At 40.5% G+C, this 21,655-nt stretch overlaps 2 protein-coding genes across 3 annotated transcripts; one reads left to right on the top strand and one right to left on the bottom strand.

The window, feature by feature from the left end:
* Positions 1-321: 321 nt before the first annotated feature.
* Positions 322-4,147, top strand: serpinh1b (serpin peptidase inhibitor, clade H (heat shock protein 47), member 1b). 2 transcript variants are annotated; one of them, XM_086163997.1, is made up of 8 exons: positions 356-443; positions 1,068-1,099; positions 1,849-2,007; positions 2,116-2,308; positions 2,435-2,705; positions 2,785-2,883; positions 2,987-3,219; positions 3,303-4,147. In XM_086163997.1, the coding sequence occupies exons 3-8, from the start codon at positions 1,889-1,891 to the stop codon at positions 3,603-3,605; spliced, it is 1,218 nt and encodes a 405-aa protein (XP_086020123.1). In that variant the 5' UTR covers positions 356-443; positions 1,068-1,099; positions 1,849-1,888; the 3' UTR covers positions 3,606-4,147. The 2 variants fall into 2 exon arrangements, with proteins under 2 accessions (XP_086020122.1, XP_086020123.1); XM_086163996.1 differs by lacking the exon at positions 1,068-1,099 and having other exon boundaries at positions 322-443.
* A 1,372-nt stretch (positions 4,148-5,519) lies between these two features.
* gucy2f (guanylate cyclase 2F, retinal) lies at positions 5,520-19,686 on the bottom strand. Its single transcript, XM_086163995.1, has 18 exons — positions 18,685-19,686; positions 17,184-17,482; positions 15,862-16,216; positions 15,654-15,738; positions 14,778-14,874; positions 13,073-13,198; positions 12,616-12,696; positions 12,257-12,433; positions 11,114-11,270; positions 10,782-10,931; positions 10,451-10,599; positions 10,086-10,249; positions 9,802-9,994; positions 9,160-9,334; positions 7,262-7,360; positions 7,020-7,114; positions 6,821-6,906; positions 5,520-6,072 (listed from the first exon to the last, which is right to left on the bottom strand). The coding sequence occupies exons 1-18, from the start codon at positions 19,424-19,426 to the stop codon at positions 5,988-5,990; spliced, it is 3,315 nt and encodes a 1,104-aa protein (XP_086020121.1). The 5' UTR covers positions 19,427-19,686; the 3' UTR covers positions 5,520-5,987.
* Positions 19,687-21,655: the final 1,969 nt, after the last annotated feature.

Raw genomic sequence — 21,655 nt, 5'->3', positions numbered from 1 at the left:
CACTTTTTTGAGAGTTGGGAAAATTGAAATCATTCTTTATTTTATATGTGATGAAACAATTGTTGAAGGTTGAATCAGCAAGTCGCAGAGGACTTGGAAGCTCGGAGCGCAGAAAAATGGCTGGAAACTCAAATGACAAACTGAACCAGAATCAGATTTTAACTGAGTTCCTCTCTGATCAGATCTTCTTATATAAATGTTCAACTGATTCCAGACCAGTTGTACCCAGTTGTAATTTGTACTCCCCCTTTCATTTCCCACCCTCTGTGGTTTGAGGGGGATGTCCTATCCTCTAGCTTCCTGAGTACACCCGCATTTGAATATCACAAGCCCACTTCTAGAAAGTTCTTTCCCTGGATATATAGGGCAGGACTGAGGAAATTCTTTATCCTAGCTTTCCACAGGACACAAGTTAGAGGAGAGGCCCTGCAAATCTGCCCCAGGTAAGGATCGGAGGATAAATTTAGTTTGATTCTGTGTGGAATGCAGAGAGGGTGTAGCTTAAAGTGACAGTGCAGTACTTTTCCTGCTTTTTAAAATCTTTTGGTTATTCTGACTATCGAGCCTGCTTAAATATAAGTTATTGGACTTGTTGGCTGAATTTAAACTTTCTATGCGACTCACTTATCTGCGATGAGCGATAAGATAAGAGATGATAAGTCTTTTTCGCCTGTTGCATGCAAGTTGCTGCAGTTTCTTCAAATGCTTTTTGACCAAATCAGTTTAAAAAGACATATTTTTTCATGTTTGAAGAAGTTTACTGAATCTCTAAGGAAGTGCTTTGGGGGTTGAGATTCATGCTCTGGAAATGTGCGTCACTCAGATGTGGCACAGCTGTTTTTTTTTTTTTTTTTTTTTTTCTAGGTCACGTTCAGCCAATGATAAACGTTTACATGTTCGAAAGGAAATACGAATTATAAGAATGACATTTTTGAACACTGAAAGGAGGATTACAGATTGAAGCATTTCACCTTTATCAGACTTTGATAAAAGAGTTTGTCTCCATCAGAGCGTGAATAATGTCTTACTGCCTATGGAGATTACCACATAAACCTCTTGTCTTTCAGAATGAAAATCGCAGACAACAAAACATCTCAAGGTATATGAACATAATGCAAAGAAGTTTCTCCAGTGTCACAAATATACCAACACAGAGTTAGAGACATACCATCCTGAATCATATCCAGAATGGAAAAAGGGAATAAGAAACTCATTGATGTACTTGCAAATGGTTAATTACGGCCTCAGGCTTTGTATTAGCCCTTTGTTTGAACAAGTGGGTAGAGGAATTAGATTTAGCTTGCAAGCAAACACCCTTCCCCCTGGAACAAGATGGCTTGGAATGTTCACAGCTACTTAGACATGCAAAGAAACATGTATCTATTAACAGGGAGTAATAGTCTCATCAATTGCCATGTGTTGGATCTAAGTGGGGTAATTTAGCATGACTTTATTTCGGAGAAAAGAACAGAGAGATCTCACACTTCACCAGACAGAGCTCCAGCTGTAGCACAGCCACAGTTGCTGACGTGGCAAGGAAAACATGTCTGCCTGTGGAGGCTTTCTACCAGCTCACCCATACCGTAACATTATGGCCCTGCTGACAAGAGTAGCAATTCCAAGCCATTTTCTTTCTACTGAGCTCCACTGTTCTTACATCAATGCAAAATGTGTCTTTTTTTTTTTTTATTTTTTTTTTTTTACTTACTTGGTTGTTTTGATGAAGACAATTCACACTCCAAATATACAGGACATATTTTTTTAACCCTTTTTTAAACAGCCCAAGGTGATCTAAAGATCGAGTTTCCAGCCAGAGACGTAACTTTTTTTTTTTTGTCCTTTCTAAAGGTACCTTCAGCTGCTTTTGGAGCTTTTGGAGACAGACAGGATGTGGATGATCAACATTATTGCTCTGTGTCTGCTGGTCCATGTGGCCTCTGCAGAGGACAAGAAGCTGAGCAGTCATGCCTCTACGCTGGCTGATCACAGTGCCAACTTGGCTTACAGGTATTTTGCCAAAATAACAATAATAACACCATTTAATCGGGGTCTCACTGATTTCCATTCTGCCACATGGCAGCAAGAGTAAAATTCAACTTCCATATTTTCACTCAGCCTCTACCAAAACATGGCCAAGGAGAAGGACACAGAGAACATCCTCATTTCCCCCGTGGTGGTCGCCTCCTCACTGGGGATGGTGGCTCTCGGCGGCAAAGATTCAACGGCCTCTCAGGTCAAAACTGTGCTGAATGCAGACAAACTGAAAGATGAGCATCTGCACGCAGGCCTGTCGGAGCTGCTCGCTGAGGTAGTGATAATAACAACAGACATACGTGATATCATGTTGTCATTTGGCAGTACAAAACCCAGTGTCAGGTCAGCCCCTTTTACATACGTGATATCCATCTACAATTACAATCCTGTTCGTTCTCAGGTGAGCAATACCGCGAAACGCAACTCGACATGGAAGATCAGCAACCGCCTCTACGGCCCAAGCTCCGTCTCCTTTGCCGATGAGTTTGTGAAGACAAGCAAGAAGCACTACAATTACGATCATTCAAAAATAAACTTCAGGGACAAGAGAAGTGCGGTGAACTCCATCAATGAGTGGGCGGCCAAGTCCACCGATGGCAAGCTCCCCGAGGTCACCAAGGATGTGCAGAACACAGATGGAGCCATGATCGTCAACGCCATGTTCTTCAAACGTAAGTGCGGATGGTAGTTTTGATTTTTAAGGTGGTTCATTTCAATTGAAAACTTAACTTTTTTTTTTTCCTCCAACAGCACACTGGGATGAGAAATTCCATGAAAAAATGGTGGACAACCGTGGCTTCCTCGTAAGTCGCTCATTCACTGTCGGAGTTCCCATGATGCATCGCACAGGTGAGTTTCTCCGAATACTTTTTTTTTTTAAACTCCCGTTTTTGCTTCTTTTGAATGGAAAAATTAGAATTTGTCTCCCCCCCCCCCCGACAACATTTTACAGGTTTGTATGACTTCTTTGAGGATACAAGCAACAATGTCTTTGTGCTGGGCATGCCTCTGGGCAAGAAACAGGCCACTATGATCCTTATCATGCCCTACCACCTTGAGCCCCTGCAACGACTGGAAAAACTGCTGAACAGGCAGCAGGTGGAGACTTGGCTGAGCAAGATGAAGAACACAGCGGTCGCTATTTCACTTCCCCAGATTTCATTAGAAGTCAGCCACAACCTGCAGGTAAATTTTTGAGAGGAGGGGGTGTCATTCTTAAAACTGAGGTCAGGAATTTAGATGATGTTAAACTTTTCCTGTCCTTCCAGAAACATCTGGCTGCACTTGGCCTGACCGAGGCTGTAGACAAAGCCAAGGCCGACCTGTCCAAAATCTCCGGAAAGAAGGACCTGTATCTCTCTGATGTCTTCCACGCATCCGCCCTGGAACTGGGCACCGATGGAAACCCATTTGACACCAGCATCTTTGGCACCGATAAGCTCAGGAACCCAAAACTATTCTATGTTGACCACCCGTTCATCTTCCTTGTGAAGGACAACAAGACCAACTCCATCCTTTACATTGGCAGAGTTGTTAGACCTAAAGGAGACAAGATGCGTGATGAGCTATAATGTTGAAGTTGTAGTGGGTGGATTTGTTATTCGTGAAATTATGGCAGGAAATTGTGTGTCTGATTGTCTCGTGTGACACACAAAACGTTCCCTTCAAACCATTTTGTACGACGTTTAAACAACCTCATACGCGAACTTAAATTTTGCCACGCTTGAGATTTGATAAACAAAATGACAATTGGAATGGCAGACAACATGCTTACATTAAGTATGACCTTTCTCACAACCTGATAATATCGGTATTGGTTGGGCCATGACTCGTGTGCTTTCTTACATTATCTTTAATGTTTAAAGAACAAAGATTCTTGCACAAGCTTTTTCAACAATACTCTTTTCACTCCCATCATTTCCCTTTTCTGCTGTCCGCACTGATTTTTTTTTCCAATGCAAGGAGCTGTGGTAGAAACATGCATACTTTATGTTCACCTGCTAACCAAACTGTCATTTTGTTGCCGTAGTTATTTTCCTCACAACGCAATCGGAATGGCGATTTTATGTGATAAGATGTTTTCCATTTTTCAATAAAAAAAAATAAGTTAAAAGATATTTGTGTGACTGTTCTATTTACCAGTACATAAATGAAGCACACCGCTCTCTCGGAGAGCAACCAGTGGAATGTCTGTTCACTAGAGTAATCATCTAAACCTAAAAGGATAACAATCTTTCCGGCTGGCTGGAGGTCACAGTCCTCCCAGGTTTGGAATGTATGAGATTTGACAACGAAGGCCTTATCTGCAATAGACAGAGGAAAAGAATTTTCTGCTTTGCTTTTTTAACCCCTCTTAGTGCTGTGTATTGTGTTTGCTGAGATGTCCTGAGCAGAGCAGAGGATGTGCTGAAAACTGGAGTGCAGGGTCCCCATGGTGCGTGGAAAAACACACTGATGAACTCTTGATAGGTCAATGGCAAGTTGGAAATATCAGATTATGGGACCTTTGCACAGAGTTTAAACACACTTTCAGGATCAAAATGGAAAAAATTGCAAATCAATGAATTTTCCCCCCGGCCAAATTATGTAATAATGCCGCAATGCATGGCTTAAGCTGCTGTCGGTGCAAAAAGTGAAAAGCTTAAGCTTGTTATGAAAAAAGGTATGACAATAGTGAAATTACAAATCAGTATTTTAATTTTCTTCACTATAATATCGTGCGTCTGCACATGTGAGACAATGCATTACGGTAGTAACGCAGGACAATGACAGCATAAATTCCATAATGTTCAAGTTTCAGGCTGATATTGCTGCTGTTTTGTACACAAAGCCCTTAAAAAAAGCTTCATAAGCTATTGGCAGCATATCAGAAATTATTTTCACAAATGTCAAATGACAGCAGTAACTACTGGCTAGAGTTCATGGAAAGGACAAATGAGAGTTCCATATAAAAGGGTCACCTGTATCATTTTATAGTAGTGTTTAATAGCGATTGGGATTCTACCAAAACAACCATTTGGTTTTATTTGTCATCTCACATGGTTTCCAGCATTTTCATTATATTTAGACATAATAGACTGTCCTGAACTTTTCCTGCACATTACCCCTCGGTGAAAAGCAACAGCAGTTGCAACACTAGATGGCGTTGTAACACGACAGTACCACATTTGTATTGAAATGAAGAAGCCTAATGATATTCAATAGTCTTGAAATGTGGTGCTTTAACAGTGACATGTGATTAGTATCGTGCACAAGTATTGCTTTCCTACACACATAAATACTTTTTGAACATGTTTTGCAATTGATCAAATTTTTTTTTTTTTTTGGGGGGGGGGTAATGAAAATATTTGGGAGAGGAAGTAAGACGGGATGTAACTTTTTTTTTTTGCAGAGAGCAGCTTTTGCATCCATCGTTGGGTGGCTAGAAAAGTAAATTATTCAGCCAGCTAAGTAACCAGTCTGGACCCACAGCTTTAGTATAAGCCCTCGTGATAAGCTAAAAAAAAACCAGATAGCATGTAAATAGCAGAAAAATATAACATTTCATTTTGAAATAGGTGTTTGGGGTATTTTATCTTTCGATGGGTGAGCCTAGTCTTGCCCCCAGAAGTAGGCGACCACTCAGTGGCCAGTGAGTCCAGCGAGGAGTGAAAGAGCGCATGATCGCTGCACCTCCCCTTTGCCACCAGGTATGTAGGCAGGTAATGTGACATCTCATTACATTAGCGCCGTCACATTCTGCAGAGTTGGCTGCAGGCAGATTAGCCAGTCGATGGACAATCCTCTTAAAGAAGTCTGCGTTAAGCCACGGTGAGTCTGGGTGGGGCTCCATGTCCTCTGCCTGCCCCTCTCGCAGCTTTGTGCCTCTCTTGTTATTCTGGATGTATCCTCTTTCTGATGATTCTTCCTCTTCCCTGGGTTGTCTCTTTAACAGTGCCTTCTCCTCTGCTCCTTCAAATTTTTTGTTTTCCAACTGACCTGTTAGCTTTGCGAAAAAGGGTCTTGATCTCGTCTGTCACCATCTCTTGCCAGTTGTCCCTAATGAAGACATATTGGATTTAAGTCAACCCTTCAGTTTTGGAGAGAATCTTTAAGTAAAAGCAATGGGCTGCAAACAAATAAAAGTGCTGTGAAAGCGTATCACAAGACACCAAAACAGAAATACCACATGTAGAGTAGAAACGTGTGTTAATTACAACTCACGACCATGTAAAATAAAAAAAGAATTAACTCAACAAGGGGGGCTTTTGCCAATCTTCTTAAAAGGATGTGGTGGTTGATAAGATCAAGAGATTAACTAGAAGATCACGGCGCAATCAATAAGATTTAGAACTCAATGAGAGGGAAGTGTGTACTTGTACGTGTGTGTGTGTGTGTTTGTGTACACTTTGACTGAAAGCCATTCAAATCAAACACTGAAAGCCACAGTAACATTTGCACAAAACAACACCAGCTGGCATGCAGTTCTGTACCTCCTCCTTTTTGAACTAAGAACGCTTTTTCTCAGCTTTCTTTCTCTTGTATGCAGCTATGTCTTCGGGGTTCAGCCCATGATTGTCTTCCCTGAAGTAATGTTGTTGATAGTGACATGCAATAAATATTTAAAACTCTCTGAGCACACGGCTTGAAAACAGGCAGGATTTTTGAACGTATGAGACTTGTATGATTTATATCAAATTTATTTGAGACTCATAGAAATGTCTATAATGATTGCATAAAGCAGTTCCCTTTAAATTATTTTTGTGAACTCAATACAAATGAAAGAATTTTTGATAAATCATCTTACCCTGGTTTGATCTCTGGTGGTTTTGGCAACGGCTTTGTAAAATTCGTTTTCCCCACAAGCCAGTACGTCTCTTCAATGCCTTTACCCTGAAAAACGTTGTCTTTTTAACATTGCATAAATAATGTTGCATATTCGCCGGCGATCATTGTCCTTAATCTAGAAACAGTGATAAATTGATCCAGGGATGAATTAATGGTACCTTTAGCTCTGTTTTACCCCTGACTTCTATTTTGTAGCCTTCATTGAGAGAATGGAGGATCTTCACAGTGCTCATATTCACATGGATTCTATAAGCTGAAAGTACAGGCATTAAAAGAGGTTAGCTTCTGTAGAACACAGGAGTAAAAAAAAATTAAAACATTAATTTTATATATATATATATATATATATGTATATGTATATGTATACACACAGCACAAATGTATATATACTGTAACTTACGCAGCCCGGTGGATTCCATGCGAGAGGCAGTGTTGACAGTGTCTCCAAAAAGGCAGTACCGAGGCATCGTCAGGCCTACTACCCCAGCAACGCAGGGCCCTTTAAATAAACATGAATACAGACAAAGAGCAAAATCAGTGGATGAGGGATGGCAATTTTCCAAAATTAAATGGCTATTAAAAGTTTTAAGCCATTCTATTCTCAATTTCATCGGTTTTAATTATGCTACAAAATTAACTTCAGTTATATAAAGGCTACAATGATGATGCACTTCGGAGCGGAGAGATAATGAGAGAGTTCGCATTTTTAGGTCAACAAATCCTTTAAGTCATATAAACAAACTGAAAAGACCGACTAGGGTTTTTTTCAATAAAGTTTTAGTAGCTGTATGTTGCCTGTGGAGAATGACTTTGTCTGGCAAACAAAAAAGTTGGCCAGGAAATGTGAAAACAATATATGGTGGAAAAAGTCACATGGTATGCAGGAAGGTTAATGATGGTGGACTGATTGTTAAACAAATGCAAAGGTAAGGAAAAAAACATTAAAAACATGGCAAAGCAAAAGAACCCCAACTCATTTGAAGGAAGATAATGGGGTTGAGGCATTTTAGTTGTGCTGTCTGTCATCCATGTTTTCCATGTTGGACCAAAGAATGTAAAATAACCTACAATAAGCTTTTTTAATGTCAATATCTTTTTCACATCCATGGCCTTTTCCCAGCATTCATTGAGAAAAGCAGTGAATAGTGACATGGCCTTTAAAACAGTGCAACTAATGGGCAAACCTCATACACTCAGTTACGTGAGCTTATACTTATACTTAAACCATTATCTCATTTAAGCTGGCACAAAGCGTCCTTTTGTACGACTCAAGTTGACTCTGGCCAATTTTGAAATGTTATAAAGCAAGCGAATATCAATTTAAGTAGAGCTTCAAAGTTGTTTTGTTAGCATCTCATGCCCTCCTAACTTCTCCGCTTGAACCTTTTGCGGCTTGTTTTCTCAAATAAAACGTAGGTTGCTGTTCACTTCAGCTGCAGTTTATCAATCATTCATTAATTTGTTCAAACATTATCTATACCGGTTATTATTGATCTATCCCAGGTGTCATTGAACGAGAGGCCAGTCGTTTGAGGGCCACAAATAGACACAAACAACCATTCACTCTCATTCACACGTTTGACCAATTGCATTTGTTTGTTTGTTTGTTTGTTTAGAAGTTTATTAGGACACTGTACAAATACATTAAGCACAGAGGCAGAGATGTTTGTACCAGATTATAGCTCATAGCTAATTTCCATCTGTAGTCCTGGACAATACAAATATAAAACTGTATAAAATAGACAATATATTTATAAAATATACAGATAGGCAATAAAATAACTATACAATATATAAACAGGCAATAAAATATGTATTTTGCAAGTTGAAAGTGCTATTGTTGTGATATTGTTGTGATATTGTTACTTTGGTCATCTGGGGGCCATCAGATGTTACCCTTCCCGTCTGGTATTGTTAGCGTGAGCATGTTTGGTGCTCCAGAATCCAATTTTTAACGGCCCGTGTAAAGGTGTGATTGTTTTTGGATTTTGGGGGGGAAACCGGAGAATCCGAAGGAAACCCACGCAGACACAAGAAACGCAAGCAAGCTTCACACATAACGGCCTCCCTCTTCGAACTGGGGGACCAATATTTATTAGTAAAGTATTATTGACACCTGTAAAAGACGGGGCTCACAACGCTGTCATATTATTCAATTTAGATATTATTTCCACTCCCTTCCATTATTTCTCTCAGTTACCCGAACATATTTTAAGTCTCAACGCACGTATGGATAAGTAACTGAGTCAAATGGAGCATTTGGTCAAAATTTTTTAACGCTGATGTTGAGAGGCTCACCTGAGTGAATCCCGATGCGTATTCTGACAGGAACATCCGGCATGTGCCGCATGTGGAAGGTTCCCACTGAGCTGAGGATGTTCAGGGACATGTTGGCGATTTCAGCGGCATGCTTGTTGCCATTTCTCTTCGGCAGACCCGATGCTACCATATAAGCATCACCTATTGTCTCCACCTGCAGAATCACAGCCTGTTAGTAGCCATAGGGTGATGAAATTAAGATAGCAAATCAAAATGTCTTCTCCTTACCTCCTCTGGTTTCTCAAATCACATTATATGATATGCATTATCACACAAAAAAACTTAATGCCTATTCTTTAATGCACAACCCTGAACTTGATATTTAAATTGTATTCTGAGCATTTATATTTTCATTTTTTGAAATATACATTAATGATAAAAAGTACATCCTTGTTCTTTCTTTGATAATAGTTATAATATTGTTTTGATACAAGAGCCTCAATGCTAAACAGTGCAAATTTATGTTTTGCCTTACAACAACAAACTTTTATGTCTTTATCTTTGGCCCTTATGCTCCTTATTGACATTGCTATGAGGCAGAAAATATTATTCCGCATATCAAAAGCATCCTAAATGGGAAAGAAGTTGAGTGTGGGCTTTAACTGGATCATGCTCTCTGACCTTGTAGACGTCATGGTTGGACAGCACGGCATCAAACAGGGTGTAGAGGTCATTGAGGAGGTCGACCACTTCGATGGGATCACTGAGTGAAGAGATTGTAGTAAAACCCACAATGTCACTGAAGTAGATTGTCACCTGGTCAAAGTACTCTGGTTCCACTGTGGCGCCGGTCTTCAGAGCCTCAGCCACAGAACTAAGGGACACAATTAGTTGACCGTGTTTGTATTTGACCATTGGTTATATTTAACTCAAATTTGTTTTTTGTGTCATGGGTGCTTGCTCACGGTGGGAGCATCTCAGACAGCAGCTTCTCCGTCCTTTGTTTTTCCACCTCCAGCTCCTCGGTCCGCTCTCTGATGAGATCCTCCAAATTTGAGCTGTACTGCTCCAGCATCCTCAACATGGAGTCAATTATGTTGGTCTTCTTGCCCTTATTTATGATTTTGAACTAATTGTAAACAAATATAGAATGATTTTATTAAACCAGAGATTTCTCCTAAACTGAGCTTTTATTTTTCTGTATTTTGCTTCACCGTTACTGATAGGATCTGACTTTTTTGGGTGTAGTACCATGTACATGCTCATATACTGCAAATTTACGTGGAAAACTAAAGTTATAAGAAAATAATAATTAATGAACAAAACAAACCCTATCAAAGATCTCATCAAAAGTAGGTCTTCTGTCAGGTAATTCACTCCAGCATTGTTTCATCAACTGGATGCATTCTAGGGGCGCCTGGTCTGGGGCCACAGTGGGGCGGCACATCGGAGGAGGCTTCTTAACCTTTCGGATTATTTCTAGTAGAGGAGCAAAGGGAGAAAGACATTTTGTATTCTTAAACTTGTTGAAACTTGTGAATATCAGCTCTTCTGCCACATATGAACACCAAGACTTTAACAACATGCCAAAATACAAAAATCTGAGATAAATGTTGCAACAGTAATGTCAGTCCAGCTTCCTTGCCGCGATTAATACAGACCATCAGGTTGTAGACCCAGCATGCAGTATGGTGGCCCTCTGACCACCACTTCTTGGAGTATAATGGAAAAACTGTACACATCTCCCTTGAAGGTCCCTTTACGAGAGTTTGCAACATCCCTCAGAAACTCCGGAGCAGTCCAGAAAAGATCTGAGAGGTGTAAAGCAAAGGTTCTCAGTTGGAGTGGATGCAATTTACCAATAATGACCAACTGTAAATAAATGTAGAGTTTTGAGTACAAGAGTCCATGACTCTCTTGGAGTAGTGGATTGTACACTCAAAAAAAAAAAAAATCTGGCCATGGAACGGATTGTGATAATTCTCTACTTTACCTTCAGGTGGAGATTCTTCAATAGGAGCTTTCTGAGACTCGAGCAGCTCATTGAAACCATAATCGGTTATCTTCAGCACAAAACGCCCATCGACCACACAATTCCGTGACTTTAGCCGGCCGTGAGGGAATTCCCGATGATGAAGATATTTCATACCCTGGAAGCACAATGTGCCGGTTATTTTAGTAATTAAAAAACTGTTAGAACAGAAATTATTCATAAGGGTATGCCCGGGGGAAAGGGTAGTTCCTGTTTGGCCTAGACTTAACTGGGGTCAGGTGAATATCAATATATATTTTTAAAGATTATTTGAAAAATGGATTGAATTTTGACCTCTCTCAAACTCTTCTCTTCACTTCTCAAGACCAGTTTTCAGTCCTTTAAATTGATACAATCCACTTTTTTTTCAAGACACATTTGCATTTAATTAGCAATTCTAAATATACCTCAGTCAAAGCTATTGTCTTTTTAAACCTCCCTCGACTCCTGTGCCTCCCAGTCACAGAAAGGCAGGCGAGTGCACCCTTGTAGAGTCCAAGTTTGAAATTCTCTGTACATTTCTTTAATTTATTCAGACAACAGTTCAAGGTACACCAGAAAGTCACTTCTCTCAGTTCATTGTGTACTCGGTAGAACATTAAACAAACTTCTGCCGATGTTTCAGTTTCTACAGCTGATCACATTTTTCTATAGCAATCTATTTATTCTCTATACTGCTAATATGGGATTGGGTTGGAGCTTGTCCCAGCTGTCATTTGGTGATAGGAAGGGTTCACGCTGGACTGGTAGGGTGTCAATTACCGGGCCCCATATAGAGGCATTGAACCACTCACTCTCTTATTCATGCATACGGGCAAATTGGGGTCTCCAATGTACCCGGTGCTTGTGTTTGGACCAACAGGGAGAAAATGCAAACTCCACACAGATAGGCCCCCCTGCAGAATCAAACCAGGGACCTGCATTTTATTAGTAATGTATTATTGACCTTCTGTAAACAACAGTAGGTCTCGCTCACATCACTGACAGATTACTTCCAATAGTACATCCTTACAGTGAGGCCACTGTGTCGCCCATTTTTCTGTACTGATTCGTGATTTAGCACCGTGTCTCTCCTTAAAGCATCATCAGTATGTTGCTGTCTACCTTGATGAGGTCAAGCACAAGTGAGGACTTGAACATCCAGTCTAACTTGACGTCCTCGTTCCTAAGCAGATCCTGCAGACTCCCACGTGAACAGTGCTCTGTCACCACAGCAAACAGAGGGCCCGCAGAGAAGAATCCAAGGAATGGATTGACATTCTCATGCCGCAAATCTTTCATCTGGAAAAAAAGATATTGTAATGAGAAAATATAATTTATCAAAATAAATTTCCTGCTTTTCATTTCCAAAATATGTTTTTTTTTTAATTTTATTTTATATTTTTTTTATAAATTAACAATTTATTTCAGCAAGCCATTTAATTACATTGTTAAAACGCAATTTTTTTGCCAAAATATTCTACCTTCGTGAAAATCTTTGTGGTGCCCTGCTTCACCTCCTTGAAATGTCCCTCCTCAAATTTCTTGAGCCAGACCCAGTCACCCTGGAACAACACAGATGTGTTATTATTTGCTGAAAAACGTGAGATGTATGAGACAACAAACTTTGGAGCAGAAATACTTTTGAGATGCTTCGCTGGGAGTTTTACTTGAGGTCACATGTGTTTTATATCACTGTTTTGCTCTAAAAAATGATATTCCCAGATTTGTTTTGATTTAGTAAATAGTATAAATACAAATGCAAAGAGTACTGAATCACATCCTATTCTATATGAATGGTCATTTTTGTATATTTGTCATGTAGCACCTTCTAAACAAAGTGCATAACACATTAAAAAAGGTGACTAGGTGCATATTTACTTTGTATCAGTTCTTTGTTTTTCCCAAGTCTGATTAGATTCTTCCCGTCCATTGACCCACCTCATACACAGCAACATTGGAGGTCTCATGAGTCACTGTCTGAGTGCTGGTTAGCGAGTGGGAGCGGTCTACGGATTTCTCCTCCAGAGCGCTTTTAGATTCACTCAAATCCTCTAAAGTGATTTTCTGTAAAGATTTAACAAAAGACTTGATGTTGATTATCATCAGGATCAGTAGAGAACACACAAAGTGAGGACAAGTTTCTGTATCTTTCAAGTCAATGACAAGATTTATTGAACATAGATAGAATGACCAGCATGCATTTGCCCAATATTGGGCAGAAAACCCCTTTTGCCAATGCAATTGCTCTGACCTGTTGTAGTTAGGTCTCCAATAAACCTTCAAAAATGTGATGTACTATCTGGAATCAAATTATTGCAGGTCCTTAAAGTCCTGTTAGTAGCAAGGTAGAGCCTCCATGAATCTGACTTACTTGTCCAGCACAACCAACCGGTGCTCAAATAGTCAGAGATCTAATGAAAGGCCAAGTCAACATATTTAGCTCATGTGTTCCTCAAAAGCAGATTTGGTCCATTTGTGCATTATGCACAAAATAGACAGCTGTCATCATGTAAATATAAGTCAAAGTCACATCCCCTTAAATAATGTGACCGAAGGGTTTCCGACAGAACATTGTCCAAGGCAAATGGTCTCAACTTATCACCTTGTGATACAAAACCGTTTTATAGTGGATATTTATCTTCACACACCCAGGTGCTAACCAAACCATCGGGAGCAATCGGAGATTCAGTGTCTTGCTTATGGACACTTTGGCATGCAGAGCTGGAGATTGAACTGCCAACCTTCCAATTGGTGGAACTCTGTTCCATCAACTGAGCCACAGCCGCCCCACCTTTGTCTCCTATTTTGCTTACAGGTCGGCGGTGCACGAGCACCTGAACCAAGTACATGTTCACAAAACAAGCTAATGATCAAACCAGAGGGTGTTTCTAGGCTGCTTCACTGTTCAGTTCTTATACTCACGCAGGTCCAATCGTAAAACTCTTCATTGGACTGCGTGAGGTCAATCAGAATATGAATGACAAAGCATTTATCCCGCTCATGTTAAAGAAATGTGTTGCTTTTCTGTTATCATTGATTCGGCCCCCCGACAGCGTTCAGGTTTGTCATATGGCCGCTTGTAAAAATTAATTGCCCACCCCTGGACTAGAGTCACCGTGGTCACCTTGACTATTCTGCAGCCACAAAGCCGTATTTGAATCAAAATGAAATTATTTAATATGATTAGACTAGTCTTCTACCAACATGCATCAACAAGCCTTGGTTGTCGATGAACATGATGCTGGTTCACCTGTTTTCCTTCTGTGTGCTATTTGAATGTAAACCGACTGCCGCATTCCTTTCACACCACAGAAGAGCAGCGGATCTGGAGCGGGTCTGACCAGTTCCTCATGTCATCACAATTTGACCCTTATCAAAGTTCTTCATATATTTATACTTGCTTTATTTGTGGTTCAAACTCAGTAAGTTCGAAGATAAGGTACACTTTCTACATAATATGGTCCACTAGCATTTGCCGTTGCGAACCAGATGTTATCGATGATCAATGTATAGAAGCGTATTCACATTGACCAAGTCTCACTTTACTGGATATGTTGAATGCTAAAATAGGATAAAAAGTCTGTTTATATCATCTATGAAGGTTTGACATACTGCTTATATAACAACTGGGTGAGTCACGTACCTTCTTGCTAAGCTGAGGGTTGATGAATGTCAGGTCCTCTAAGGTCAACAAGATCCGATTGGGACCTTTGATCAGCTGGATTTGTTGGAGTCTCCTCCTATCATTCAAAAAGATGAACTATATTTAACAAATATCACCAGGTTTATCTCAGTGCTCATCCTTGGAGCAAAGAAAGATAATGAACATGGAAAATATTAGGCTTGTAGGATAAATGCAAAGCGATACGTAAAGCATTTTCAAAATGCTTTGTCTCTAAATGGATGTTGACTGACTTGAATTAAGTTTGGCAAGCTGTGAAATTGATTTTGAAAATAATTTTTAAGAATTATTTGTTGTCATCTGTTAATGTGTCAAAGCAGGAATTCTCCAAGAATCAGTGTCATGAATGTTGTGAATCAACAATTTAATTCATTACTGGAATGATGTAGGCTATTCAACTTATGTTTATAGAGAAGTCTGACACTATTTAGCACTAGGGTTTCCATAATACACGCATCGGTTTATAACATTGCACATGCACAAGTGACAGACATGTACAAACATTTTTTTTATGGTTGGAATATGCATTTAGTGACCTTTGACAGACACAAAGATCCCTGTCCAACATTGTGCAATGCTTCCTAAAAGATCTCTTGTTCCTGAATGCATATGTTTATTTTTTCTAAAAATATACAAGTTGGCAAGTAGGCCATAACTCTCAGAAATGACCTCATTTGGCTTTTATTCTGATGGGGTGCATTCAGATACCCCTACTTCAAATGAAAAAAAAAATATTTTTTTTTTCAAAAATCTAGATCTACAAGGAAAAATGTTGGAGAATAAGCAACACGAGAACAGAACTCTGGTTAAACCTAAATCTAATCTATTTGGAGTTACCTGATGTAAAGACTGATGCCAAGACCAACAATAGCCAGAGAGAAGATGACAGCAAACACTACTATGATGTGGGTGACCTCAACACCTGCAAATGACAACAGATGAAGTATAATACCAAATATACTAATTATATTAACAAGGAACTTGAAAATATTACTGTATGAAATCATTAAAAAAATTAGAATGACATCAACTCTTAGCTTCTCACCTCCCGTGCACACAGCAGACTTTACAAACCAGCAGCTGGAGTCAGATGGAGGAGGGGATCCCCCTGGAAAATTGATGGACCTCCCAGCAAATTGAAGTTTTCCGGATTTAACATTCACAACATAGGTCGGGTACAGCTGGCCCCCAGTATTGTCAGTGTCTAAAATGACATAACTGGTTTTGACGTCACCCCCGTTGTTCACCTGGATCTTCTGGTTGAAACCACTGAAGGTTGTGTTTTTTGTGAAGTGGGCCAAGTTTGAGCCCGAGAGCCGCATGCCTGCTCTTTTGGCATTATGGATGGATTGGGCCAGCAGGTAGATGCCGTTGTAGATGGTACCGAAGAGTGGATTAACCTGCCCAAAATATGTAGAATCATAAGAGCCAATCTTCATAGTGGCCCTATTTGAAAATATTGTAAAATTATTTGGAATTGTTGAGTTGGACTGGTATCAATGTGGGAAATCAATGTGTTCACTGTATTAAGTGTCAAATTATAGTGCAAAGCAAAACCCAGACATTTCTGGAATACTATACATTGACAATCAATGTGAATTGTAGAATCATTCACTTCAACCATGAACAACCAGATCAGAAAATTACAGTTTTTATGTGTCCCGACTAAGCTGAAGTGCAGGAAATTTTTCATACAGACCTCTGGCTGCTGTGTGTTTTGTCCATCTCTTTTATATAATAGACAGTTAGGGGATTATTTTACTGTCAGCATGGGTGATTTCTGTAACTGTTAATATGGAATATGCAATTTCTGGATGTGTAGCAATGCGCTGTAGCACAATATGGCCTGATTTAAATACTTGTGTATAACTCAATATTTGTGAAGGAGAAAAGAAAAAAACATTATAAGTGACCTATAGAACACAACAGGTGCATGTTTTGCTCAACTAATCCAGTGTTGACCTTGAGGTTCACTGTAAGTAATCAAAAAAAGCTAAAAAAAACAAAACAATTTTATCTAAATCATCTGAATATTTGTTTAATATGACAGGAAATGACCTTCAAATTCTAAATAAGTAACTTAATGTCTGCATTTTGCTTTGAATTTCAGTTTAGCAAATGAGTGTGCAGAAACTAAGAAACAAAGAATGTTAAGTGAATAAGGGGTAAAATGAAAATTGCTACACCTCTGATTATTTTCATTCTTTGTTCATTAACTACCATTAAACTACCACCATTAAACTGAACAGCAATCGAAGATGCCAAGATGCAATTGTGAGTAAGTAGTATTGTTACACCCATGCTAATATAACTATGTATCAGCAGAATTTGGTGAATTCCTCGGTGTGTTTTCTGTATATTTCCTACCTGCTCAGGTTGCACTGACAGGTTCACCTCCTCTGTCCTCTTTGCTGCAGCAAAAGCCTCAATGAAGGACAAAGGCTCAGATGCCACAGTAATGGTGAGCACAGCATCGTAGGCCTCCCTAAGCCTGCTGTTGTTTTGCAGAGGAAAATAGGAGCCCGTGTAGGACAGGCTATAGTGTAGGGTGTCATAGGGCACAAAAACATATTTCCCTGAGGTCAGACCCATTTGCTGTGCCTTAAGAAGAAAAGTAGCCTGTTGCTCCCCTCCAACCAGGACAGAGTGCATGCACATGATGATAACTGAAACAAATAGACGTCACTTGATTATGTGAGTAAAAAACATTTGTGGAGTCAATACAATGAGTTCATATGAAAGTGCTCCGAAGAGGTATTGGGGAGAACGCAGTGTAGAAAAAGTTATTTGGTCCCTCAATTGTGCACTTTTCACAATTTATAACCCTTGACTATCACTGGTTCCACATATAAACAATCGAACTGCTGAATATTGCCTCTTAATATGGGATAACACTGAAATAATTCATTAAAAAAAATGCCTTGATCCCCGTTATGAAGATCATTTAGGGAACTCAAAACCAAAAAATGCAAAATGTATGACAAGTAAGTGCCATGGAAAAAACATACACAGCCTTACATATAAATTGGAATCCTCTCCATGCATGGAAGCATAAAAAACAGTTTAATAGTAGAAACTCCATGTCTAACATGATATTTATGAGGTTGTAATTTGAACTGCAGGAGACAAGATGTCTGCTCCCAGTGTCTTTAACCTGAAGGCTTAAGAAATCTCATCCCTCTGATGCAAACAGGATTTGATCAAGAACATTGGTGATGTAACAAATCATGCCCGTTGACCCTGCTGTCGTATTATCATATTTAGTAAGTGCAGAGGATCGTATAGAAACAATTCGCTTCTGCTGTCAACCTGTACACACTGTACATCCCTCCACAGGGAACAGTAGATTTTTGGCCTGTAGGGGAAGTAAAACCTGTTACATCCATATATTAAGGGGGTTTGGAACGCCCACTAACCAAGGCAAGTGCAAGAAATTAAGCGTTGCATCAGCCTTTTGGGCTGAATAAGCCAAGACCAGTATCTTTTCAAAATAAACAACTAAATAAGAGCTCACAAACAATCTACTTGGTCACAGGAATGAGTGAGTGAAATGGCTTGTAAAAAGGTATAAATGTCTATCATGCTACTTGATAGCAAAGTTGTATTTTATACCAAAGAACTGCTACGCAGTTTACTTTGCTGGAGGTAAACTGTAAAATATTTCTAATTGCACAGTGTGCATTGTGACACGACTGAAGCACTGGAGGGAGATGCTTGCAGATGCCATACAGGATAACAAAAGGTGTGATTTTTTTTTTTTGTATGGACAATAAGCTGGGGGGTGCGGTGGGGTGGGGATGCTGGTCTGGCACATCAGGTAAGCTGATGCCATCCTTTAAACATCTGCGGGACTTTGGCATAGACTCACCCCGGATCGTTCCTGCAGCCGTAATCTTCCTCAGCGTCTTCTCCATATCCGTCTCGTTTGTGCCGATAGATGTAACCAGGGCAACGGGGAGTCCCATATTCCTCAGGGCAGCCGCCACCTTCCCAGCGGCATCCATCCACATATCCTCTCTGGATGAGACCACCACGACGTTGGCCCACCTAAAGTGCTTCAAAACGGTGAACAACACCTCCGAAGGAAACGGCACGGTCCTGGAGAACGTCGGATACCCGGTTATCCGATCCAGTTCAAAGTTGACGCAGCTGTGTGAGAAAATAGCCTTGTCCCAGTTCTTGGCCAGGAGGGCTGCCGCAGTGCAGTACCCGGGGTTGGTGGGCCCCAAAAACGCATCCGCCATCTTCTCATAGTAAATAAATGCTGTGAGAGCTCTGGAGGTTTCGCAGGGCTCCTGGAGCAGGACGAAGTCCATTTTCAGCCCTAAGTCAAGACTTAGGTCTCCGTTGATCCGGTTCACTGCAAGCCTTGCGGCTGCAGCTGGCAAAGCCCTGTAGTACACCGGGTCGCAGTTCCAGGGCCCCAAGACCCCCACTTTGAATATCAAACAGCGGACACAGCAAGGTAATGTCAGCACTCCGATCAGGACCCATAGCAGAAAGTTATAAAAGGGCAGCGTTGGTAAAGTCAGTCTGCTTTTAATGATGGGGCCACACGGATAGCTGGACTCCCACAGCGGCCCTCTGAAATTGGGAGGAATCTGTTGCATTGTCCTTCTGTTGTAGTGAAGTTTTTATTGTTCACTACTGAAATATCAGTTTGACTGGAAACACCTGTACATTTAAGAAAAAATAACAACCCCATATTACATTATTAACATTAGAATAAGGCACAATAATATATCATAATAATAAATAAAACTTGCCATTTTTTAGCACCTTCCAGACAGCTTTCCAATGAGACGATCAGGCCGGAGTGCCGCCGCTTGACCATCCCCCACCCACCCCTCACCCACCCACCCACCCCTCAAAAAACCTACCTATCGACCTCGGGCATCCGGAGAGCCGCTTCTGCAAGAACGCATCCTGTTTGATGGCCGACGGGCAGAGGGTGGAGAGAGGGGGGCGGAGCCCGGAGGCAATTTCAGCACCCTGGAGAGCGACTGGCGTCCCGCAGCCCCGGACGGCCCCCCTGCGTCTCCGCCGACAGACAGCCTATCTGGACAGGCGGTGCGCGAATCATAACTGTGCGTAAAACAGGTACAAGTATATGAAATCGATAAGAGCAATCATCATCCCCCCTACGCCCTAGAAAAAAATAAAAAATAAATCCAATAAACTGGCGAGAAGCGTTTGCGCGGATGGCTGTCGGCCGAGGGCCCATTCAATCAAATCCCTCAAAGTGATCAGGGGCCGAAACGTAGGTGTTACTCACTAATCCATTTTCAGTGAGGCACAATATAAGAGGATTGACCACAGGCCTGAGCCTACTCTGAAAGCTTTGTTATCATGCACGCTGGAAAGCCAAGGCCTTTTCCCCTCCTCTCTCCCCATCATTTAAAAACACTCCCGCAGGTGTATAGTTTTGTTGATGTGATTAAACAACAGCTGGGTTAATTCAATGTAATGAAAAACGGTCTTGTTAATTTCCCTGCTCTGGAGATAAAGGTTGAGGACATAAACATTTTGTCAGGTGCGGAGCGGAGTCATTTTTCTTGCCCTTGAGATTCCTGCTGTAATATTGCACAGAGACTCCAGAACTCTATTTTAATTGGTCCAATATGGTAGCAGCAACTCCCGCAGATTAAATCAATTTGAACCCAGGGGGAGTGGGAGTCATTAAAGACGGGCTAACGAAGGGCTCTCCCAGTGGGTCTCCGGCGGTAAATGGCCTGCGTCAGTATTTTCAGCTGTTTTTGAAAAACCCCAGCCGGTGATGCGTGCCTGGCAAATCAGCCATGAACAGCAGGGGTTACTACAACATCAACCAGATATTAGAGCTTTACAGGGGTGTGTATTGTCTGTATGGAAAGCTGAATAGAACAAAATGCGGTCTTTCACTAAATGGTTTCAGGTTAATTTGTTGGAATCTTATTTCAGGCTATTTGGATATTTACAAATAATTATGATTTATTATAATTTACCCTTTTCAGAGCGTCCTGATGCCCCGCCTTCATTTGTGTCCACTTGCTAATATAATAGTTGTGTTACCTTATATCCTAACGGATGATTCAAAACTGTCTAGGCAACTCAAAATTGCTGAGCCATTGCTTCAATTTTAAGATTTAAGACTTTGGAAATCATATCACAAGATTTATCATATTGCGATGGCTTCATATTCTCCAGCATTGATTTGTCCTTCTTGTCTTGTTGCAAATAATACTGTATACTATAATACTGTCATATAATAGAATACCTTAACAACAAAAGAAAGTGATGTTTAATTCAGTGCTGTGCATCAGGGGATGTGAGTGAATACAGTAAAGTTATATTTTATGTTTGAGTCCATAATTCAGCGCAGACATTGGGGAAACAACAGAATATTGGACAGTCAATATTCAACCTATGCCTGAAGTTGGGCAATGGAGTGAGAAAAAAAGAGAAAGTGATCATGTCCAGTTTTAGCCTGTCCATTTACCTTTCTTCATAAATTGTTAGTATTTGTCAGGGGGATGCAAGTGTTCTGATGAGATAGCTGACATATCAAGTCACACCTGTCTGTTGGACTCAATGGGGCAATAAATGAGGAACTTTGAATATGTTTGTGTGAGCCTACAGGTATACCATGGTGTGTGCGGCCCTGCAGACTGATTCCACCTTTGTTGACCCATATCCCGGATAATCTGTTGAGCCTCTTAAACGTAACACCTTGACACTGCTGTCCTGCATCCAGGAATAGAGGACAGAAATGATGACACAGTACAATGTCCAGCCAGTTAGAAATTAACACAGCATGCCTAATGTCGCTCCCATAGATGGCCTGCTAATACTTTCGAAAC

The sequence above is a fragment of the Fistularia commersonii genome, chromosome 18 (genome assembly GCF_037954325.1).
Source record: "Fistularia commersonii isolate RoL2024-O1a breed Wild chromosome 18, RoL_Fcom_v1.0, whole genome shotgun sequence".
NCBI lineage: Eukaryota > Metazoa > Chordata > Actinopteri > Syngnathiformes > Fistulariidae > Fistularia > Fistularia commersonii.
This window is presented reverse-complemented; position numbering and strand designations above follow the sequence as displayed.